This window comes from Trichosurus vulpecula, chromosome 1, assembly GCF_011100635.1.
Source record: "Trichosurus vulpecula isolate mTriVul1 chromosome 1, mTriVul1.pri, whole genome shotgun sequence".
Taxonomy (NCBI): Eukaryota; Metazoa; Chordata; class Mammalia; order Diprotodontia; family Phalangeridae; genus Trichosurus; species Trichosurus vulpecula.
Window position 1 is genome coordinate 548,040,686 of NC_050573.1, and position 22,863 is coordinate 548,063,548.

Here is a 22,863-nt window from a genome sequence, read left to right on the forward strand (position 1 = left end):
TTTCCTCCCCCTCCCCCTTATAGAAAATAAGAGAGGCTCCATAGACTGGAAGAGGACAAATATCCCTATTTTTGAAAGGGGAGAGGGAAGTCTGCAAATTATAGACCAGTGAATCTGACTTCAATTCCTGTCAAAATTCTAGAATGAATTAATAAAGGGATGAATAGGAACTTTCTAGAAAAGGAAGTGGTGACCACAAAGAACTCACGTGGTTTCATCACAGATTAATCCCATTTCCTTCTATGAACAGTGCTACTAGACTTTTAGATCAAGGGGATGCTATTTACTTTGGCTTCAGCAAAGCATCGAACAAAGTATCTCACGCCATTTTTGTGGAAAATAATAGAAAGATGTGGGCTAGATGACAGTGGGATAGTTCAATTCACTAAACTTGAAACTGGTTGAATTGCTGGAACCAGAGTAATCATTAATGAGTCAATGACAACCTGAAATGACCTAAGTACCCCAGGGATGTGTCGGTAGCTCTGTACTGCTTGTCATTTTTATCTGTGACTTAATAATAATAGCTAGCATTTATATAGTGCCTACTATGTGACAGATGCTGTGCTAAGTACTTTACAAATAGTTCATTTTGTCTTCACAACAACTCTGGGAGGTAGATACTATTATTATCCTAATTTTATAAAGAAACTGAGGTAAATCAGAGGTTAAGTGACTTGTCCAAGGTTACACAGTTAGTAAGTGTCTGAGGATGGATTTGAACTCAAATTCTCCTGATTTCAGGCCTCTCTAGCAGTATGAAGGCATAGAGGTCATGTTCATGAAAATGACAGATGATCCATAGCTGGGAGAGAGAGCTAATACCCTAACTGTATTAGCATAGAATGTCATAGATATCATGCTTAGCAGAGTGACAGATAACACAAAGATTGGAGGGATAGTTAATAACCCTGGAGAACAAAGTTGATATACAAAAATTTCTTGACTGGTTGGAACATTGGACTGAATGATGAACCATCATGTTGGATGGCAGAACTGAGATCCCAAAAGATCTCCATAGGCTAAAACGCTGGGACAAAACTAACATAATAGAAGTTAATAGGCATAAATATAGTGGTATACACACACACACACACACACACACACACACACACACATGCACTTCAATCTCAAAAGTACAAAATGGAGAAAGTCTAAGAGTTTAGTGGATTGCCAGCTTGATATGAGTATAATCAGGAGCCAAAAAACAAAATAAATAAAACTAACATGACTTTATACTGTATTAAGAAAAGGATAGTGTCCAAAATAAAGGAAATTATATTCCCATTATACATTCCCATTCCCATGCTCTAGCCAGGCCATATCTAGAGTATTTTGTTCAGTATTTTAGAAAGGACACTGATAAACTGGAGAAATCCAGTGACTAGAATGGCAAAAAAGCTCATAATCATCCCTTAGGAGTTGAATGAATGTTTAGACCAGAGAAGAAGAGAGAGAAGGGGAGAGAGGGACAATGTGGTAGCTATTTTCAAATATTTAAGGTCCATCATGTGGAAAAGGGGTTGGATTTTGTTCTGCTTAGTGCCAGAGGGCAAAATAAGGGAAAATGGATAGAAGATTCAGGAGGTTATCTAACAATTAGAACGGTCTGTGTGGAATGGGCTGCCTCTGGAGGTAGTGGGTACCCACTTACTATTGATCTCCAAGCAAAAGCTATATGAACACTTGTTGGGTATGTTGAAGGGGGGGATTCTTAGATCCAGGTCAGACTACGTAGCCTCTGGTGTTCCTTCTGGTTCTGGGATTCTATGATTTTATAGGGTGAAAATCTGGTACAAAATTTGAAGGGTTGCTTGGATTTTCAAACCTATCACAACCTTCATTTTTCAGAATGCCAAGTGGCAGTGTAACACCATTCTTAAGGGACAGCAAGGACACCCCTTTGGCCGTTTTGGGGCAGCCTTGGCTGTGCTAGGGGACATAAATGGGGATAAGCTAATAGATGTGGCCGTGGGGGCACCAGGAGAGGAAGAAAATCATGGAGCCATCTATTTGTTTCATGGAGCAGCTGGATCCAGCATCAATCCTTCTTATACTCAGGTAAGGTTCTGTCACAATCTGAATTAACACAAAGCCTCCAAGCAGATTTACTTTGTTTCTAATGTCTCCTGAGCCTAACCCAACCTTCACTGTACTTCCTAATTCTGATCCTGTCCTTCCCCTATTTAAAAAATCTCTGAGAGTAATAATATCTACCTTGTGTTTCATGGCTATTTAATACATATAAATATATATGATCATCTTGAAGCTTTACCACTGTGTGAGCTGAGCAGAGTTGTCTGGTAAAATGGTTAAATGGAAAAAAGCCCTACATTTGGAGTCAGGAAATTTGCATTTGAATACCAGCTGTGGCACTCAGTGCCTTTGGGACCCTGGGCAAATCAATTAACTACTCTGGGTCTTAATTTCCTCATTGGCAAAAAGAGGAGTTGAACTAGAAGGTCTCTGAGGTCCATATCTGTGATCCTAAAATAAAGAAATGGCTCAGGAGGTAGAGCCAAGATGACAGCATACAGACAACCACTCAGCTCAACTCTCACAACATTCTCCTCCAAACCACTTTAAAATAACACCTCAAATCAAATTCTGGAACAGCAGAGCCAACAAAAGGTTAGATTGACACATTTTTCCAGCCAAGACAACTAGGTCAGCAGGAGAGGTCCAAAACACAGGAGGCTGACCAAGACTTCAGCACATGTCCCCAATGGCAGGCCTTGGAGGCAGCTACTTCAGGAGTTGGGAGTTGGGCAACTGGTCAGAAAGAGATTTTGCTGGAACTGGGTGTAGGATCCTATTGCATTGCCTATTCATGGTTCCAAGGCACAGTTCTTGGGAGAAGAGGAACACTAGTGTTGCAGCCACAGGAGAGCAAGGGCCCTAGTCGTTGTTCACAGGGGAATAGGGGCCCTGGTCTCATTTCCAAGGCAGAAAGGAGCACCAGCACTTGCAGCTATAGGACAGAAAGGGCCTTAATCTCAGTTTCAGGACCCAAAAGAGTGATATCACTTATGGCTGTAGGAGAACAAGGTCTTTTCCTGAGTAAAGACCAAAGCATAGGGCAGGAGAGTAATGCCCTCACCTCTCCTTGGATCATACTACCTTAGAAACATTGAAAACTTACAGACTCCCAGAACTAGCTCTTAAAAGAGCAGCAAAAAAAAAAAAAAACAAAAACAAAAAAAAAACCAGTGCCTCCACACTCTGAGAGCAGAGCCAAACTTTAACATAAAGTTCAAAGTCAAGAAGTAGGCTGGAAAAAATGAGCAAACAAACAAGCAAAAAAAAAAAAAAAAAGAACCTGATGATAAAAATTTATGATAAGGAAGATCAAGACACACACTCAGAAAACAATGATTTCAAAATAGCCATAAACAAAGCCTCAAATAAAAATGTGAATTGGACACAAGTCCAACAAGAATTTCTGGAAGAATTCAAAAAGATTTTAAAAATCAAATAAAAGAGGTAGAGGAAAATTGGGAAAATAAATGAAAGTGATGCAAGAAAATTATGAAAAAAGTCAATGCCTTGATAAAAAAGGCACAAAAAGTCAGAAGAAAATATCCACTTAAAAATCAAAATGGACCAAATAGTAAAATAGGCACAAAATTCAACTGAAAAGAACTCCTTAAAAAGCAGAATTGGCCAAATGGAAAAAGAGGCCCAAAAGCTTACTGAAGAAAATAATTCCTTAAAACTTAGGATGGGGCAAATGGAAGCTAATGACTGTGAGCCTTCAAGAAACAATAAAACAAAGTCAAAAGAATGAAAAAAAATAGAAGAAAATGTGAAATATATCATTGGGAAAAAAAAAAACAAGTGACCTGGAAAATAGATCAAGGAGAGATAATTTAAAAATTATTGGACTACCTGAAAGCCATAATCAAAAAAAGAGTCTAGACAATAACTTTCAAGAAATTATCAAGGAAAAGTGCCCTGATATCCTGTAAAATAGAAATTGAAAGAATCCACTGATCACCTCCTAAAAGAGATCCAAAAATGAAAACTCCCAAGAATATTATAGTCAAATTCAAGAGCTCCTAGGTCAGGGAGAAAATATTGCAAGCAGCCAGAAAGAAACAATTCAAACATTGTGGATCCACAGTCAAGATCATACAAGATTTAGCAGCACATTAAAGAAGTAGAGAAGTTGGAATATGATATTCCAGAAGACAAGGGAAATAGAATTACAACCAAGAATAATCTATCCAGAAAAATTGGTACAATCCTTCAGGGGGGGAAATGGATATTCAATGAAAAAGAGGACTTTCAAGCCTTCCTGATGAAAAGACTAGAATTGAGTAGAAAACTCTGACATTTAAACAAAAGACTCAAGAGAAACATAAAAAAGGTAAATATGAAAGAAAAATCATAAGGAGCTCAAGTAGGTTAAACTGCTTACATTACTGTATGAGAAGCTGATACTTGTAACTCCTAAGAACTTTATCATTATTAGGGCAATTATAAGGAGCCTACATAGACAGAGGGCATGGGTGTGAGTTGACTTTGATGAGATGATCTCAAAAAAAAAAACCAACTAAGGGCTGAGAAAGAGGGATGCGCTGAGAAAGAGGGATGCACTGAGAAAAGGGGGAAGGGAAAGGAAGGATGGAAAAATTATCTCACATACGTGAAGTACAAGGAAGAGCTTTTACAGTCAAAGGGAAAAATGGAGAGGGAGGCAACACTTGAACCTCATTCTCACTGGAATTGGCTCAAAGAGGGAATCACTTACACGTTCAGTTGGATATGGAAACCTGTCTTTCCCAACAGAGAAGGAGAAGGGGACAGAGATAAAAGAAAAGGTAGGGACAGGGAGTGGGGTTAATAGAAAGGATGATGGATTAAAGGAGGCAAAACAGGCTTTTGAGGAGGGACTGGGTAAAAATGGAGAAGGATAAACAAGGAAAAAATAGGATGCAGGAAAATACACAGTTAGTAATCATAACTATAAATGTGAATGGGATGAACTCACCCATAAAACAAATATGGATAGCCAAATGGATTAGAAACCAATATCCAACAGTATATTGTTTACAAGAAATACACTTAAAACCGAGAGACGATGCAGAGTAAAAATAAGAGACTGGAGTAGAGTCTATTACGCTTCAGCTGAGATAAAAAATAAGTCAGGGGTAGCAATCATGACCTTAGACAAAGCAAAAACAAAAATAGGCCTAATTAAATGAGACAAGCAGGGAAACTACATTTTGCTAAAAGGTATAGACAACGAAGTAATATCAATACTAAATATACATGCACTAAATGGCATAGCATCCAAATTCTTAAAGAAAAAGTTAAATAAGCTACTGAAGGAAATAAACAGTAAAACTATACTAGTGAGGGACCTCAATTTTTCTCCCTCAGAACTAGATAAGTCTAATCATAAAATAAATAAGAAAGAAGTTAAGGAGATAAATAGAATTTTAGAAAAGTTAGGTATGATAGATGTCTAGAGATAATTGACTGGTAATATAAAGGAACATAACTTTTTTTTCAGCTGTACATGACACCTTCACAAAAATTGGCCTTGTGTTAGGGCATAAAACACTCACAGTCAAATGCAGAAAAGCAGAAATATTAAATGCATCCTTTTCAGATTATAATTCAAACAAATTACTTTTTTGCACTTGCTTTTCTTTGGTTTTTTCAACATGGCTGACATGGACATACGTCTTGTAAGATTATATAGATACAATTGATATTGCATTTCTTGCCTTCTAAATGGGTGGTGGAAGGTGGGTGGGAGAGAGAATTCAAAACTAAAAAGATTAAATGAATATTAAAAAATAAATGATAAATTTAGAACATATAAATGGTTCGTTGGTGGTTGGCAGAAGGCAATATTAGCACATCACCTCTAAGAAAGTCCCTATTCTAGAACACCATCACCATGTTCATCATAGTATTTATATATAGTTCTTTAAGACTGCAAATCCTCGCAACAACCCTGTGAAGTCAGTGCTATTATTACTCTTCATTTTTCAGATGAGGAAACTGAGGCTGAGAGAGGTTAAGTGACTTGCCCAGGGTCACACAGCTAGTAAGTGTCTGAGGCAAAGATCCAAACTTGAATCTTCCAGTCTCTAAGTCCAGCCTTATCCATTACAACACCCAGCAACCTCCAATACATTCTCTTCTCAAGTTGAGTTAATCCTTTTGTTCTAATCTCCCAAAACAAAGCTCTCCTCTACCCTGGTGCCTTTGCTCATTATACATCTCTTACCTTCCAATCTAAAATGACCTCATCTTGTGCTCTCTGTTAGTACCAATCTTGCACTGTATTCAACAAGGTGCAGCTCAAATCTGAGCTTCCTCCATTCATAGCTTGTCCTGTCTCATTCTAACTCATATGGCTCTTTCCCATCATGATTAGGCTTTTTATAATACAGTATTATTTATTGATGAGGGTTGGAAAGGGGTCTCCATTTGTTTATGTGAAAAGCTAATAGACAGACTTCCCTGTACATTTTTTAGAATCTATTTCATTACTTTTGTCAGGCAGCTAGGTAGTGCAGTATAAGGAAGACTTGAGTTCAAATTTGACCTCAGATACTTACCATCTGTGTGACCCTGGGCAAGTCACTTAACCCTCTTTTCCTCAGTTTCCTTATCTGTAAAATGAGCTGGAGAAGGAAATGGTGAACCTCTCCAGTATTTTTGCCAAGAAAACCCCAAATGGGGTCACAGAATCAGACATGACTGAAAGAGTTGAACAATAATAATATTTTTTCCTTTACAATCATGCCTTTTCTTCCTCTACTATTAAACCAAAGGTACTGAGGGCAGGAATATACTTTTTTAATTTATATCTTGCACAGTACCTAGAACTGTCTTAGATATACAGAAGTCATTTAATAAATGCTTGATAAATGAACTCAATGGAAATGTCCCTTCCCTCCTTCTCTTGTCTCTTACTGATTAGTTTTTTCTTATCCCAGGCAGTCATTCCTAACATATCCATTTTTCTTTATGGCAGCCCCCTTCCTTCACTGGATTGAGGATTTCCTACAGCCACCCTTGATTAGCCTCTCCCTTCCCCTCTTTTGTTACCTGCCTCCCAACATCTCTGTGTCCCAGTTGTAGTCTGTTCTTCACTAGTTAACCCTATGATCTCTGATTCTACTTTCAATTTCTCCCTAGAGAATCAGTGGCTCCCTCCTTTCCCCCACACTCCAGTATTTTGGGCAGTCACTGAGTGGAGGACAAGACATCACCCAGGATGGCCTCATGGATGTGGCAGTGGGAGCCCAGGGACAGGTACTACTGCTCAGGTGAGGACAGCCTTTCTTCCTGTTGTTTTCCTTAAATCCACATGATGGCCATTTGACAACCCGCCCTAATCTAAGAGTATAAGCATGTTGCTCTTAACCCCTGTTTTATGCTCTGCAGGACACAACCAGTGCTGAAAGTTAAAGCGTCTATCGAGTTTAAGCCAGTGGAATTGGCAAGGTCTGTGTTTGAGTGCCAGGCAGAGGAAGCCACCAACAGGGAAGCAGGGAGTGCCACTATCTGCCTCACTATCTCCAAAAGTGTTCGAGACAGGCTAAGTGAGTCCCTTAACATCAGATCCAGACGTGCCCCATTTAGTCTGTCTGGTAGAGTCCATCATCCCATTCCTGAGGGTACACGTCTGACCCAAGAATCTCCATCTTACCTCTAAGACAGATTTTTAAAGTTCCAGCATCTCTCTGTCCTCTCTCTTCCCTTGTTTCAGCTACAGATGATATCCAAAGTGCTGTGAGTTATGACCTGGTCCTGGATCCTGGACGCCTGAGTCCTCGTGCTATCTTTGATGAGACAAAAAACCGAATACTAAAGCGAGCTGTAATCCTGGGATTGGGGAATCACTGTGAGACTGTGGAGCTGCTGTTACCAGTGAGCTTGGGGATGATTGTGTGGGTTTCTGAAAAGGAGCTTATAAAGGCAATCGTGAAGAGCCAGTAGAGGGTTTGAGCAGGAAGAGAATGAACTGATGATAAACTTATATTCTGAGAAGATAGTGTGGATGGATTGGAAGGCTGGAGAACTCAGGGTCAAACTACCTGGTTCTTTTTATCTTTGCATTCCCAGTACCTAGCACAGTGCCTTGCACATAGTAGGTGCCCAGTAAAAGCTTTTTTGATCAATTCATTCATTGATTGATTCCTACAGGAATGCGTGGAGGACTCCGTGACTCCCATCATTCTGCGCCTCAACTTCACTCTGGAAGGACAGCCCATCCCTTTTTCTGGAAACCTCCGACCTGTCCTAGCTATGGGCTCTCAGAACCACTTCACAGGAGCTGTGAGTCCGTGTCTGGATACTCTGATGATGAGAGGGTGATAGGATTCCAGGAAGCACAAAGAAAGGAGCTCCAGAATGAAATCCTACTTTCTTCTCTTTCATAGCTCCCTTTTGAAAAGAATTGTGGTGATGATCACATCTGTAAAGATGATCTCAGTGTCACTTTCAGTTTCCTTGGGTGAGATACTTTGCTTTTATCCTCTCCCCAATCCCTAAGCTCCCCTCATAGAATCCAGGACACTTGTCTTCTACCTCTGTACATTGGCCTTTGGTTTTCTCTGGCAACCTGGCACTTTGCCTAGAACCCATGTAACCAGTTATAGGTCCCAACAGCCTCGCACTCTTCCATGGCCAAACCCAGTTACAGTTCAAATGGAAGTTTTCCATCTTGATTCCCTTCCCCCTTCAGGCTGCAGACCTTGCTGGTGGGGCACTTCCTCGAGCTGGAGATTGAAGCGACAGTGAGGAACCAGGGTGAGGACTCTTACAGTACCGTGGTCACCTTCACATATCCCCCAGGACTGTCTTACCGTCGAGTGTCAGTAGCCCAGGTAAACCAGTTCCTTAATGAATGAGGTGTAAAAAGATGAAAAGCAACCAAACAACATTTATTGAGTACTTACTATATTCCAGGCACCAAATTAAGTACTGAGGATACCAAGAAAGGCAACACAGAACCTACCTTCTAATGGCAAAGACAACATATAAATAATAGTTACATGTAAGATACATAGAGAGTAGAATGAAGGATCATATTCAGAGTAAAAATAAATAAGGACAAATGTAAACTCAAAGATTCAGCTGCACAAACACAGAATGGGGAAGACCTGGCTTGACAGGTTCTTGGAGAAAACATCTGATTGCAGGTCAGTGCTTTTTTGGTGATCAAATATCAGCTTTATGTGTTGTTTTCCCCTTTTCCTCCTCCTTGAAATGTCAAGGTTCCTAGTATTACACATTTAGAACCAGAAGGGACCTTTGAAACCATCAAGTCCAACTCCCTTATTTTACCATACAAAACTAGGGCACAAAGGGGTTAAGAGACTTGTCCAGGATCACATGACTAGCAAGCATCTGAGGTAAGATTTGAACCTGGTCCTTATTAACTCCAAGTCTAGTGTCCTATTGCACTACACCATGCTGTTTCTCATGCACTACTCTTGGGGTTCACAGAGAATAATTGAAGAGGAGAATAGATTAGATGTCCCTCTTCACATTACTTCCTACACTGAGTGGCAATTGCCCCCTAAGTGAATGATTTGTAATAAACTACCACACCCCTTGGAGGAGGAAACTGAACACATCCATAAAATTAACAAATCTAGGCAGGGTCTCAAAGGGTATTCTTTGTAGTCAGTAGAGGTTTCAGGACAGGTAAAGACAAGTTGAGATGATTCTCAGGCCCATGTTTTGAGTTGGGTCTCTACTAGATATCTGAGACTGATGAGGTTTATGGTCTCAGTTTGGCCAATGGGGGAAGTAAAAGAATATGAAGAAATTTCAGTCTAACTTGTTTTTTTCCCATTGGAAACTCTGATTCCTTTTTTTTGTAATTATATAAAACATTTCCATATTAGTCATATTGTACAAGAAGACTTGAATAAAAGGAAAAATTGAAAGAAAGAAAGTGAAAAAATGGCATGCTTCAGTCTGTATCCAATGCTCAGTTTTTTCTCTGGAGGCAGATAGCATGCTTCAGCATTAGTCCTTTGGGATTATCTTGGATCACTGTATTGCTGAGAATAGCTCAGTCATTCACAGTTCTTCATCGAACAATGTTGCTGTTACTATGTACAACATTCTCCTGGTTCTATTCACTTCACTTTGCATCAGTTCATGTAAGTCTTTCTGGGTTTTTCTGGAATCATCTTGCTTGTCATCTCTTACAGCACAATAATTTTCTGTTACAGTCATATACCACAGCTTGTTTAGCCATTCCTCACCTGATGGGCATCCCTTTGTCAATCTAACTCATTACAGCATGACTTGCTAAATCTTAACCTATGTTTGCTTCTGAATCAAAAGAACATGACTCAAGAATTTTTTTTCCTTCTTGAGAAAGGGTAGATGGTAATCACTAGGGGTTCCAGGAAGGTTGCAACACCAGAGATGACTCTATGGACAGCTCAGAGGCTGTCTCAAATCAGCTGGGGATTAGAGGGGAAGAAAAAGAGGGAGCAGGGGCAGCTCCAAAGATAGCTGGAGGGAAAGGGAGTTGTGATGCAATGCCCTCCTCCACCCCCACCACCCCCTTGCCAAGATTTTTGTATAAAAAGAGCCTCATTTCTGAAAGTAGAGATGCTTAGATTTTTTTTCAAGGGATTCTAATACAGTGATTGGCTGAATTGAATGGTGAATGTGGAACAGGAGGAGTCACCCTTTCTATCTCTCCTTAGAATTTTTAATCTGTTATCTATAAAATCTAGGGCACTACAAAAGGGTACTCACTTGTTGTTGTTCCTTCTTGAAGAGGACCAATGATATCAGGAGGGAGATATCTTGACTTGTGAGTGAATTGGATTTAAGTGAGGCAGGCCTGTTCGAAGTCACCAGCCTCACTCTCTCCTCCAGAGTCATCAGAGTCCAGTGGCAAGAAGTAGTTCAGGATAACTAGAGATGGACCTGGATGAAGTGGCAGACTTTGGCCTTTTGAAGCTAAGGTCTTTTCCAGGTCTCAGTTTGTCTGAGGCAACATTCATTAATGGTTAAAGGCTAGTTAAGAATTGAGGCAAAAGATGGCCTAGTTTACCTTCACAAAAAAATCAGTCTAGAAGGGGAAGATCCTCAGTTTCTGCCCAGAACAGAAACAATTGCTATTTGCACTCACTCTGAGCCATGAATGTAATGAAATATTATTTCACTGCAACAGAGTAAGAGAAACATGGAAGGACTTAGAAAAACTATGGTGGTGTGAAGTAAGCTGACCTAGGGGAAAAGGTATAAAGTGACAGCACCCCAAAGGAAAACAACTCTGAAAAACGTAAGAACCATGATTAATGACAAATCATGCCCCAAAAGACCGATAATGAATCATTCTCACTCCCTCTTGGCAGAGAGCTGACAAAACAGAATGAACTATACATTTTCAGATAGGGCCAATTGAAGACAAAGAGAGATTTTCCCAGCAGTTTAAAGATTTAAGGCAAAATAATGAAATTCCTCGAGGAAGGGAAAGACCGTCAAAGCATCCAAAGGAGGCTTTTAAAAATTTTGTTGTCTCTAACTCACTTGACCAAAATCAAGAGGAATGGCCTTGGCGCTTACTCCAGAGTCACTGCTCTAAAATGGGGTTTCTTAGCTTTTTCTGTGTCATGGCCACTTCTGACAGTCTGGTGAATTAAATGGACCCCTTCTCAGAATAATGTTTTAAAATGATCGGAAAAAATGCTAAATCTCAATGAGTGAAAAGAAAGATGTAATTTTTTTCCTACATAAGTTCATGGATCACCTGAAATCTATCCCCTAGTACATGTTCATTTTGGGGATCCATATACCCCAGGTTAAGAATTTCTGATTTATACTTAGATCTTTCCCTTCAAACTCTATATATGATTGCTTGCCTAGATAAGGAGGAGGTATAGAGAGATTTCACAAGGATTCTGACCTTAAGGAGGAAAAGGTCTCGATTTATCGATATACACACATACTACACACACACACACACACACACACACACACACACACACACACGTTTTCTGGTGAGCAATAACAATTCATTTACATTAATGAGAGAAGGTTGGTGCTTACAATTACACAAGTCCTAAATAGCAGCTAGGTGGCACAGAGGATAGAATGCTGGGTCTCAAATCAGGAAGATGCCTCTTCCTGAATTCAAAGCTGGTCTCAGACACGTACTAGCTGTGTGACCCTGGACAAGTCATTTTAACCCTATTTGCCTCAGTTCCTCATCTGTAAAAATGAGCTGGAGAAGGAAATGGCAAACCACTTCAGTATCTTTGCCAAGAAAACCCCGAATGAGGTCACGAAGAGTTGGACACAACTGAAAACAATTGAACAGCAACAGAATAGCAAACACATCCTCATATACATTATTAACAGGGATATGCAACTACAGGGATCACCCCTTATGGAAAGCATTGCAGCCATTCATTATTCTATTGGCCCTACTACAAGGCTCTGTGTGAAACTGTTACTACGAGAGATAATTAATAATAAAAAGGTTTGGCACTTACATAGTGCTTTAGGTTTGCATAATCTCAGTTGAGCCTTTTTGCAGCCCTGTGCATTAGGTTTTGTTATCCTGAGAGAGCTGAGCCTCCAAGAGGTTAAGTGACTTGCCCATGGTCACAAAGTTAGCTAGAGAGTGTTAGAGGCCGGATTTGAACCCTGCTTTTCCTGAGTCCAAGGCTCTGTTCACTAAGCTGTGGTTTCTCTGTATAATCTTAGGCTCAGCTATTTGATATAAATGTGGTAGTGGTGGTGGTTGAGTTGTTTCAGTTGCGTCTGACTTTCCATGACCTCATTTGTGGTTTTCTTGGTAAAGATACTAAAGTGATTTGCCATTTCCTTCTCCAGCTCATTTTACAGATGAGGTCAAATGGAGGCAAACAGGGTTAAGTGACTTGCCCAGAGTTACACAGCTAGTAAGTGTCTGACATCAAATTTGAACTCAGGTCCTCCTGACTCCAGGGCCAGTGCTTTATCCACTGTGCCATCTAGCTGGTCCTGATGCAAATGTAGAGTCCAAAAGGACAGAGAAATAACAGTACTATTTTCCTCTGGGCCTGTTAGACCATACCTGGAATACTGAATTCAATTCTGGATGTCACAATTTAAGAGTAACAATGAAAAGTCATTGTCTCCAGATAATGGTAACCAGGATGCTGAGGGATTTAAAAGCCATGCGATCGGTGGGCAACCCCAAAATTTGAGACTTTCTTACTTCTCTCCACTTCCCACAGCGCTCAATAAACAATAATTTGTTTAATTTAATGCCATGTAAAAAAGTAGAAGAAACTAAAGACAATGTGAAAAAGAGATTATTGAGAAACATGATGGTTATCTTCAAGTGTGTATGTGGAAGGTTCCAGGGAGAAGTGAGGAAGAGGAATTGCACTGGTTCTCTGTGTTGCTCCAGAGCGCAGAACTAGGACCAATGAGTAGAGACACAGGAGAAGGCAGCTCTTGGCACAATAAATGAAAGAACTTCCTGGCCAAAACAAAAGAGGGCAACACACTTGGGAGGTAATGAGGTCCCCCCTCACTTGGGAACATTCAAGAAGCAAAATGATTACTAGTTAGAGGTACCCTAGGGGAGGGAAGGCGTGAAGGAGAGCATAAACATTTATTTAGCATTGGGTGTGCTCAATACTTTTATATGTGTTTCTCATTTAATCTCCCCAACCCTGAAAACTAGATACTGTCACTGTGCCCGTTTTACAGGTGACAAAAGCCGAGGTAAACAGAGGCTCAATGACTTGCCCAGGGTCAAACAGTAAGTAAGCGTCTGAGGCTGGATTTGAACTAGGTCTTCCTGACTCCAGGCCTTGTGCTCTATCCATTGCACTGCCTACCAGCCCCTAGAAGGGATTCCTATCATGGAGTGAATGGTAGGCTAAACTCAGTACCCTTTGAATTTCCCTTCCAACTTTAAGGTTGTATGTTTCTTTAATAGCTGGAGTCCTAGAGACCCTTCTCATATCTTTGCATTATTCTTAGCTGATGGGTTAGGTTTTTTATACCTCTCTTTCCCCCATCTAGACCGCAAGTCATCAGCAGCATCTCCCGCATCTGGTTTGTGATACAGCAGCAGCCTCGGAGTTGGAGAATTTGAGAAGCAGCAGCTGTAGCATCAACCACCCAATCTTCCGAATGGGAGCCGAGGTCAGCATCTTTATGTGCCAGCTTTTCCTCTGGCTGGTCTTCCCTATTTCATTCATCCCGTGATTTTTCTGTTTCACTCTCTTCCATCAGGTTACTTTTGTGATGACATTTCATGTGTCCCCTACAGCCGAACTTGGAGACCAGATACTCATCAAAGCCACTGTGAGCAGGTGAGACCAAGTACATGAAAACTCACTCATTCACTCAAGACACATTTAGTAAGCACTTACTATATGCTGTGTGCTGAGACATATAGTACTTAGCATAGTAAGATGCCTTTCCTGGTACCCCTTAATTCTAGGGCCTTCCCTCTGAGATTCTCTCCAAATGATCCTGCATATATCTTGTTTGTAATATAGCTGTTGTGTGTCTTCCCCCCACTCCCCCCCATTTGATTATCAGCTCCCTGAGAGCAAGGATTGTTTTTTTTTCCTTTCTTTGTATCCCCCGAGCTCAGGACAGTGCCTGGCAACTAGAGTCATTTAATAAATACTTTTCGACTTGACTTGAGGTTAGCTTATCTTACCCAAAGCATGAAAGCCTTCTCCTCTGGCGTCCCTTCCCCAACGATCTCCTTTCTCTTTTTTTCCAGTGAGAACAACACACCTATGACCAGTAAAAACGTCTTCCAACTGAAACTACCAGTGAAATACGCCATCTACACAGTGATCAACAGGTACCACACTCTGTTCTCTAATACCCAGTCATCCCCAAGGGCCTCCTTCACAACACCACTAGGGACTGCACTTTTATGTTAATGTGATTTTGTCATTGTCCTTTATATTAGAATATCTAGGCCCCCAGGTTGCCCAGTAGATAGTATGCTGGGCCTAGAGTCAAAAAGACTCATATTCCTTAATTCAAATCTGACCTCAGACCCTTACTAGCTATGTTACCCTGGGCAAGATGAGTTTCCTCATCTGTAAAATGAGCTGGGAAGGAAATGGAAAAACCACTACAATGTCTTTGCCAAGAAAAGTCCAAAATGGAGTCATGAAGAGTCAGACACAACTTTAAAAAAAATGAAGATATCATGCTGATCATGAGAGCATAACTGAGCGCTAGAAATAACGCTGCCTCTCACATGTATAGATTACCTTTTGTGTGAAGCACCGTCATATGAAGATGATATTTATTTAGAACTAAAGTTATACAAAACACATCATCTCACCGCATCCTCCCAATGGCCATATGAGGGAAGTAGCATGTGTCATTACTCCCACTGAATAAATGAAAACGTTGAGCCTCAGAGAGTGATTGGTTCAAGGTCACACAGACCCAAACCCAGCTCTGGTGGTTCCGAATGCAGGGCTCTTTCCACGATGCCAAAACTGGTTTAACTCATTTCTATTCAGACTAACAACAGAAGGAAAAGACACAATCTCTGCCCCTACTTTCATTACATTTACAAACTTGTGGTGGAAATAAAACTGACAACTAAGAAACAGAAACAGACAGAAGATAATCAAGTGCTAGGTCCCATTCTCTGAAAGCTCTAGGAAGGAACAAGTCAGTCTATATCTCGTGTGACCTCACAGAGTGATCTTACAGAAAAGGCGAGACTTGACCGGAGCCTTGACCCGTGTGGTGTTTTCAGAGGACGATGAAGAGACCAGTTGGGTTGGAGCTGAGGGGCGCCGAATGAGGGGTTGTAAGAGTAGTAAAAGCTAAGGGGCGAGGCAGATCGATAATAACAGCTGACATTTACGTAGTGCTAGGCACATTTTAAATATTATCTGATCCTCACAACTGTGGGAGGTGGGTGCGCTTATCACCTCCATTTTACAGATGAGGAAGCTCATCTGCATTTTGCCCAAGGTCACACAGTTATTAAGGATCAGGAGCTGTGTTTGAACTCAGGTCTTCCTCTCTATACTGTACCACATAGCGGCCAGATTACTAGGGACTTTGAAAGCCAGGTAGAAGAGTTTAAAAGAGATGGCAGGCAATAGGGAGTCACGGAAAGTTCTTGAGCAAAGGAATGACAACAACAAATCAAATAAAGTCAACAAAAATTTGTTGAATGCCTGCATTATGTCCTTGACGACGTTTGTCTTTGGATGCCTAGCCACTGTGAGCAGGTGAGACCAAAGTACATGAAAACTCACTCACATGGAGTCCCTAGTATAGTAAGAAGCTTTCTGGCTTTTTTGGTTGGTTTGGGTTTTTTGGACTGGACCTGTTATTTCTTCAGTATAGGAAATTCCTTCTACTAATGCAGACCAGCATCCACTCTGAAACAGATAATCTAATAGAAAATCTCCTGAGACACTGAGATTGAGTGATTTGTCTAGGGTGAACTCTGTTCTTCCTGATGACAAGGTCAACTCTCTACCGCCTAAGCCATAGTGCTACTCGCCTCGCATTTCCCTACACATCAAAGCTTCCATATTCGTACCTATCCCCTTCCGTACGCGTTCGTAAAAGCGACAGGCACTGCAACAGGCCGTTACCTTTGTCCGCTGGACACTGTCAATGAGCACGCAGATTTGCACAGTCCTGAAGTCAAATTGAGTTTACCATCATATCACGTGTTTTGGGCAAGCTTGCTGTGCTTCTAGGGGCTCTCTGAAAGAGGAATCTAACAGTTAATAAGGACTGACCTTTTCTAAAGGCTCTTTTGTTTGGGGCGAGAGGGGGACGCAGAGGGGGATGTGGCCGGTGGTTTGAGCTTCGCAGCAGCAGAAGGAAAGGCGGTGCTAGATCTAAGCCCTGGGGAGCAGAGGTGTGAACAGCTCAGGGCAGGGTGATTAACTGCAGGGGGTGAGCGACAGCAATGTGGTCAAGAGGCCAGTCTTCTGAAACACTGAAAAATGCTCTCCAACTCCAGAGAAAGAAGTGGTGGAGTCTGAATGTAGTTCAAAGCATACTTTTTTAAATTTTTGTTATTACTCTTGAGGGGCTTTTTATCTCCATTTTCTTTTGCCACATAGCTAATATGGAAATGTTTTACACCACCACACATATACAATTTACATCAAATTGCTTGCCTTTTCAAGGAAGGAATAGAGGAGGAAGGGAGGGACAAAATACAGAACTCAATTTTAAAAAAACCAAATGTTCAATTTTTTAAACAAATGTTTAAAAATTACCTGTTTACATGTAATTGAGAAAAATAAAATAAAAATTAAATGTGTAAAAAGAGAAATCATGTATTCCAATTGGCTCATTTCACAGATGAGGAAACTGAGGCCCACCAAAGTTAAGTGATTTGCCCAAAGTCACATGGGTAGTAAGCAGTAGAATGAAAATTAGAACCTAGGCCACCTGATTCCACATCCAGGGCTCTTGGCTGAGAGGGGGGATGCTAGAAATACTCTCAAACTTAGCCCACTATTGTGTCTTTACTGGGCAGAAGGGAAGACATGCTTTTCTTCTGCTCCACCGTCCCCAGACACATACACATCACCAATGCCCTTGCCACATCACCCTCAGAACCAGAGCAATGGGGTAAGGCCCAAACCCAGGCCGCATAGGTCAAGAAATTTGGAATTTTCCAGAGGAAGAGATGTTGAAATCAGAAGAGGGAGTATTTTATGGTTTGAGTTTTTCATCGAAACTTTTTCTAAGCTAAGTGGCCTTGTGTGGCACAGGAGACAAGATTGTTGGGCTCAGAGTCAGGAAAACCAAAGTTCATATCCCAACTCTGACACTTAACAGCTGAGAAACTCTGATCAGGCACCTTAATCTTTCTGAGGATAATATCCATCTCCCAGGCTTCTTGAGACTTTCAAATGAGACAGTGCATATGAAATAAAAATGCCTAATCTGGAATCAGGAAGACCTGAGTTCAAATCCAACTTTACTTACTTACAGACACTCACTAGTTGTTGTGTGACCCTGGGCAAGTCATTTCATCTGCCTCCTTCAGTTTCCTAAACTGTAAAATAGAGGATCGTAATAGCACCTACTTCCTAGGCTTGTTGTGAGGACGTAATGAAAGTTTAAAAAGTCAATCATTGTTAACTAAATACATATATATGTATATGTGTGTATATGTATACATAAATATGCATGCACATACACATGCACACGTGTACATATGCACCTACATGCACACACCCACATACATGTATACACATATACATGCATGCACATATACACACATAGACACATACATGTACATGCACATAAAAAAACATTTTGTCTTCAACTCAGGACCCTAGAACTGATGAACTGGAAGTTACATTAGAGAAGATATAGTTCGACTCCTTCATTTTACAGAGTAGGAAACTGAGAACCCAAGAGGAGGAATGAACTTGGCCAACACCCCATAGCGAGTTAGGCCATCCAGATTAAAGCACAAGTCACCTGATTCCCATACGGTACTCTCTGCTAAACCTGATATGTTGTCTAGTTGTTCAGTCACGTCTGACTCTACATGACTCCGTGGACATTGTCCATGGGGTTTTCTTGGCAAAGATATTAGAGTGGTTTGACATTACTTTCTCCACTATGTACCCATTTTACACATGAGGAACTGAGGCGAATAAGGATTAAGTGACTTGTCCAGGATCACACAGCTAGTGTCTGAGGCCAAATTTGAATTCAGATCTTCCTGACTCCAGTTCCAGTACTCTGTTCACTGCACCAGCTTTCTGCCCTATACATAGTATAGCGAGTACTTTTGTACCCACTATACCTTCATATATCTTTGTCCATTTCCTCAGGCAGTCCTTTCCCAGGCGTACAGGTGATCAGAGCATCTAAACCACTCCAAATTTGAAAGCCACAGTAGAATTCACTTTCCCAAACAACGAGTCTTTCCATAGTCTCTACTTGAGCAATTGTCTCTTCATCCCAGTTCACAACAGGGCCCCATTAGTTCATCGCAACTGTGTGACTTTAGAAAAGTCATTTCCCCTAGATTAGCTGATCTCCAAGGTCCCTGTTAACTCTATAATTCTGTGTAGATGTTACCTAAATAATCTCAAACCTGACCCTCTTTGTTCAGCTTGAAGCTTATTCAGGGGTGGTGGTGTTTCTCCCATTAACACTTTCTCTTTTTCCACCAGCATTGGAGACTCCACCAAATATCTCAACTTCTCAGTTTCAGAAGACAAGCAAGTTAACATGACTGAACACAGATACCGAGTGAGGGAGGAGGGGCCCAAATCCCTGGGGATCTGGGAAAGACATAGTAGACATAGTGACCAAGAAGCAGAGCCAAAACTAGAATGAAAAAAATGGGGCTTTGCCCCATGGCACAGACACGGGGTGGGAGTTCTTCCCTGTCTCACACTCCTCCAGAGGCACAGAGGAAAAATACCCCTTGCTCCCACTCCCAGGGTAGCATCCCTCACCTCTGTGTCCCATATACATATCAATGGTAGGACTGTCTTATAAGCCACACTGCCCCCTCCCCACTGAATTTGCTCCAGGGTCAATTTCAATGGGCTTTGGCTGCACTTAGGTACAAAATATGAGGGGTTGGGAATGGAAATAGAATCTAGTGTAAGTTGGGGGAGAGCCAAAGAGAGGGCAAGATTCAAAACATTGTTTTCTATCCTCTCTGCAGATAAATAACCTGGGACAGAGGGCTCTCCCTGTCCACATAGACTTCTGGGTCCCTGTGGAATTGAACAAGAAGTCTGTGTGGAATCTGACTAACATCACTTACCCCCAGGTAATCTTGATCAAATGCAAGTTACCTTCCAAGTCCTTTCTTTGAACTGGACCATAGCTTCCCTGTTTCTCCGACAAATCCTCCACCTCCTATTTCACACTAAAGACCTTGTCTCTGTCTGACTTTTCTCCCCCTAGGATTCATCAATTCAGTGTGCTGTAGAAAGAAAAGAGCCCAGTCACTCTAACTTCCTGACCCACATCCAGAAGAGCCCAGTGCTGGTGAGGATGGACTCTAGAATGATCCCCAATTTATTAAAAGAACATAGAAGTTAAATGTTATGTTCAATGGTTGTTGTTTTACCTCAGAGACACCTCTGTCTCACATCTACCTGTCCCCACTCTCTCACTTCAAACTAAACAGAGGTCAATGTTATTCTGAGCCCAAACCCTAAACCTGACTCCTTCAGAACCTAGTCTTGCTCCCTCTCCAGAATTGCTCCATTGCTGTCTGTTTGAGAATCGGCTGTGATATCCCCACCTTCAAAATCCAAGAGGAGCTCAACTTCATCATTAAAGGCAATTTGAGCTTTGGCTGGGTCAGCCAGGTATGTGGGGGTGGAGGGGGAGGGTGTAGGAGCATGGCAAAGGTCATCTGAGACCACTGCCCCTATTCTACTGCTGACATAACTGAGAACCTGAGAGGTCACACAGGTGGCAAGCATTCAAGGAGAGATTTGAACCTACATCCTCTACATCAGGAGGTTCCTAACCTGGGGTCCATGAACTTGTTCTTTAATACATTTTTCAATATTTAAAGATTTTCAACATTTTAAAATTTTTAAATATTTTATTATTTATTTTATTTAAATTTTTAAATCTTTTAATTTAAATAATAAGTAAATGAAACAAATAATAAAGAAATTAATAATTTTAAGTAATAAATTTAAATAATTTATTTGAATATCTTAAATATTTAAATATTCCACTATAATTGGTTTGCTTTGCAACCTTATGTATTTTATGCATTAAAAACATTACTCTAAGAAGCGGTCCACAGGTTTCATCAGACTGACAAAGGAGTCCATGACACAAAAAAGAGGTTAAATACTGCCAACCTGGTGCCTGTGCTCTTTTCATGGCCCTCTGCTTCCTCCCAAGGGTCCTATGTCCAAATCAGCTATATGGTCCTCATTCTCAGATGTTGCTGCTCCCCACCCCAAAGCAGACACATTTTCATTGCTCTCTGACTTCCCCAGAACCAGCTACTTCAGCCTTCCTTCCTCTCTTTGGCAGACTCTGCAGAAGAAGCTGTTATTTGTGAGTTCAGCTAAAACAACTTTTGATGAATTAAAGTATTCCCAGTTTCCAGGACAAGAGGTCTTTTTGAGTACCCAGGTAACTGACCATGGAGTCAGTAAGGCCATTTCTTGGTATAATGTAAGTCGGTATTTAGTGGACTTTCTTGCTTAAGGTTGAGAGCATACAATAAAAAGTGGATTTCTCCATAGGTCTCCAGATGTTTTTATATAGGGGCAGGTCCCGGGGTCCCAAGAAGAAAAGTGGTTGGAGGCTCAGGTGGTGCACTGGACCTAGAGTCGGGGAGACCTGGGTTCAGACAGGACACTTAACCTCTGACTGCCTCAGTTTCCTCCTCTGTAAAATGGGGATAAAAATAGCACCTACCTCTCTGGCTTGTTGTAAGGCTCAAGTGAGATAATTTTGCGAAGCACTATGCAAACCTTAAAGCCTAACAGAAATGCTGGCTATTATTAATTAAGGTGATAATGACGTTTGTCAGCAAAATCTGATCCTTTCAAATGGAAAGGGCTTGCTTAGCATAGTGTCTGGCACACAATAGGCATTCCACAAATGTTGATGCATTGATTGCTTGGGTCTCCCCCAAACCAGATAGAGACAGTGGTGGAACAGTATGAAATCCACAACCCTATCCCCCTCATCCTGGGCAGCACCGTGGGGGGACTCCTGCTGCTGGCACTCATCACGATTGGACTGTATAAGGTGAGACTCCTCCTCCCCAGCCCCACCATCCCCCTCCTCCCACGCTTCTAAGTTCCCTTTACTCCTCCTGACTTGTCCTTCCTGATTTTACTTCCTTTTGTGCCACCCACAGCTTGGTTTCTTCAAACGTAAGTATAAGGACATGATGGAAGATAAAGCCGAAGAGACTGATCTGAAAAATGAAGACTCTCTGACCCCCAGCTCCTGATGCAGTCATCCCACTCTCCTAAGGATACAGCCATCCCACTCTCCTGGGGATGCAGCCATCCCACTCTCCTAAGGATGCAGCCATCCCACTGTCCTAGGGATGCAGCCATCCCACTCTCCTAAGGATGCAGCCATCCCACTCTCCTAAGGATGCAGCCATCCCACTCTCCTAAGGATGCAGCCATCCCACTCTTCTAGGGCCTGTTCTCATAGGGGTAGAATCTCAGCCCCCTCTTTCCCTGGACGAAGCTAGGTCTGAGATGAGAGCCCTTTGTCAGGCTGCTTCTACAAACTCTCCTTCATCAGCCCGGGAATGGAACTGAATCCTTTATACGACACAACCACAGGATGTGCAAAGCCTGTCATACTTCCTGGGAAACATTGTCATTTTGGCATGTTTGAATAAAACCTCTTGCCTTTGAGTCAACCCACTTTTCTTCAGTCTTGCAACTTCCCTTTTGGGTCTGGCAGGCTGGAGGGCTGGGGGACCACTATTACTGTGTGTAAATGGAGTCAGTCTTCTCCCTTCCCTTTCTAACTAGAGTGACACAGTGCCTGAATGTGGGTTTATCCTGTCAGTGTTGAGGGTCAAGAATGGGAAAGGGGAGAGTCACCAGGCACAAGGGTCCCCACACTGGGAACCAGAAATCTTTGTCTCATATAAGGATGAAGGTGTTGGATATCTCCTTGTTCTCCTCATTGCTACAAAATTGGCTTTAATCCTGACTCCCAGTTTTCCATCAGAAATTAAAACAAAGAACAAGAACAACCAACTCCTGTGTCTGAAAAGTAGAAACAGTGAATGGAGTTCCCAGCAAAATTGGGGAACACTGGCAAACACCCACAAGGGGTTGTCTATTCTGGGTTTGGAAGGGTTGATTTTTTCTTATCAGCCTCAAGGTGAGGACAAGCAATTGACTG

General features: G+C 41.5%; 1 protein-coding gene across 1 annotated transcript in view; it reads left to right on the forward strand.

The window, feature by feature from the left end:
• Positions 1–22,374, forward strand: part of LOC118834155 (integrin alpha-X-like) — a 40,261-nt gene extending 17,887 nt beyond the window's left edge. The window contains exons 14-30 of the mRNA XM_036741603.1: positions 1,852–2,061; positions 7,162–7,292; positions 7,411–7,568; positions 7,736–7,896; positions 8,173–8,304; positions 8,409–8,482; positions 8,714–8,855; positions 14,026–14,148; positions 14,239–14,318; positions 14,741–14,824; positions 19,164–19,242; positions 19,667–19,774; positions 19,912–19,995; positions 20,208–20,321; positions 21,010–21,111; positions 21,625–21,735; positions 21,848–22,374. Coding sequence (XP_036597498.1) covers positions 1,852–2,061; positions 7,162–7,292; positions 7,411–7,568; positions 7,736–7,896; positions 8,173–8,304; positions 8,409–8,482; positions 8,714–8,855; positions 14,026–14,148; positions 14,239–14,318; positions 14,741–14,824; positions 19,164–19,242; positions 19,667–19,774; positions 19,912–19,995; positions 20,208–20,321; positions 21,010–21,111; positions 21,625–21,735; positions 21,848–21,943 — 1,989 coding nt within the window. The 3' untranslated portion in view covers positions 21,944–22,374. The remainder of the gene's footprint in view (positions 1–1,851; positions 2,062–7,161; positions 7,293–7,410; positions 7,569–7,735; positions 7,897–8,172; positions 8,305–8,408; positions 8,483–8,713; positions 8,856–14,025; positions 14,149–14,238; positions 14,319–14,740; positions 14,825–19,163; positions 19,243–19,666; positions 19,775–19,911; positions 19,996–20,207; positions 20,322–21,009; positions 21,112–21,624; positions 21,736–21,847) is intronic.
• Positions 22,375–22,863: the final 489 nt, after the last annotated feature.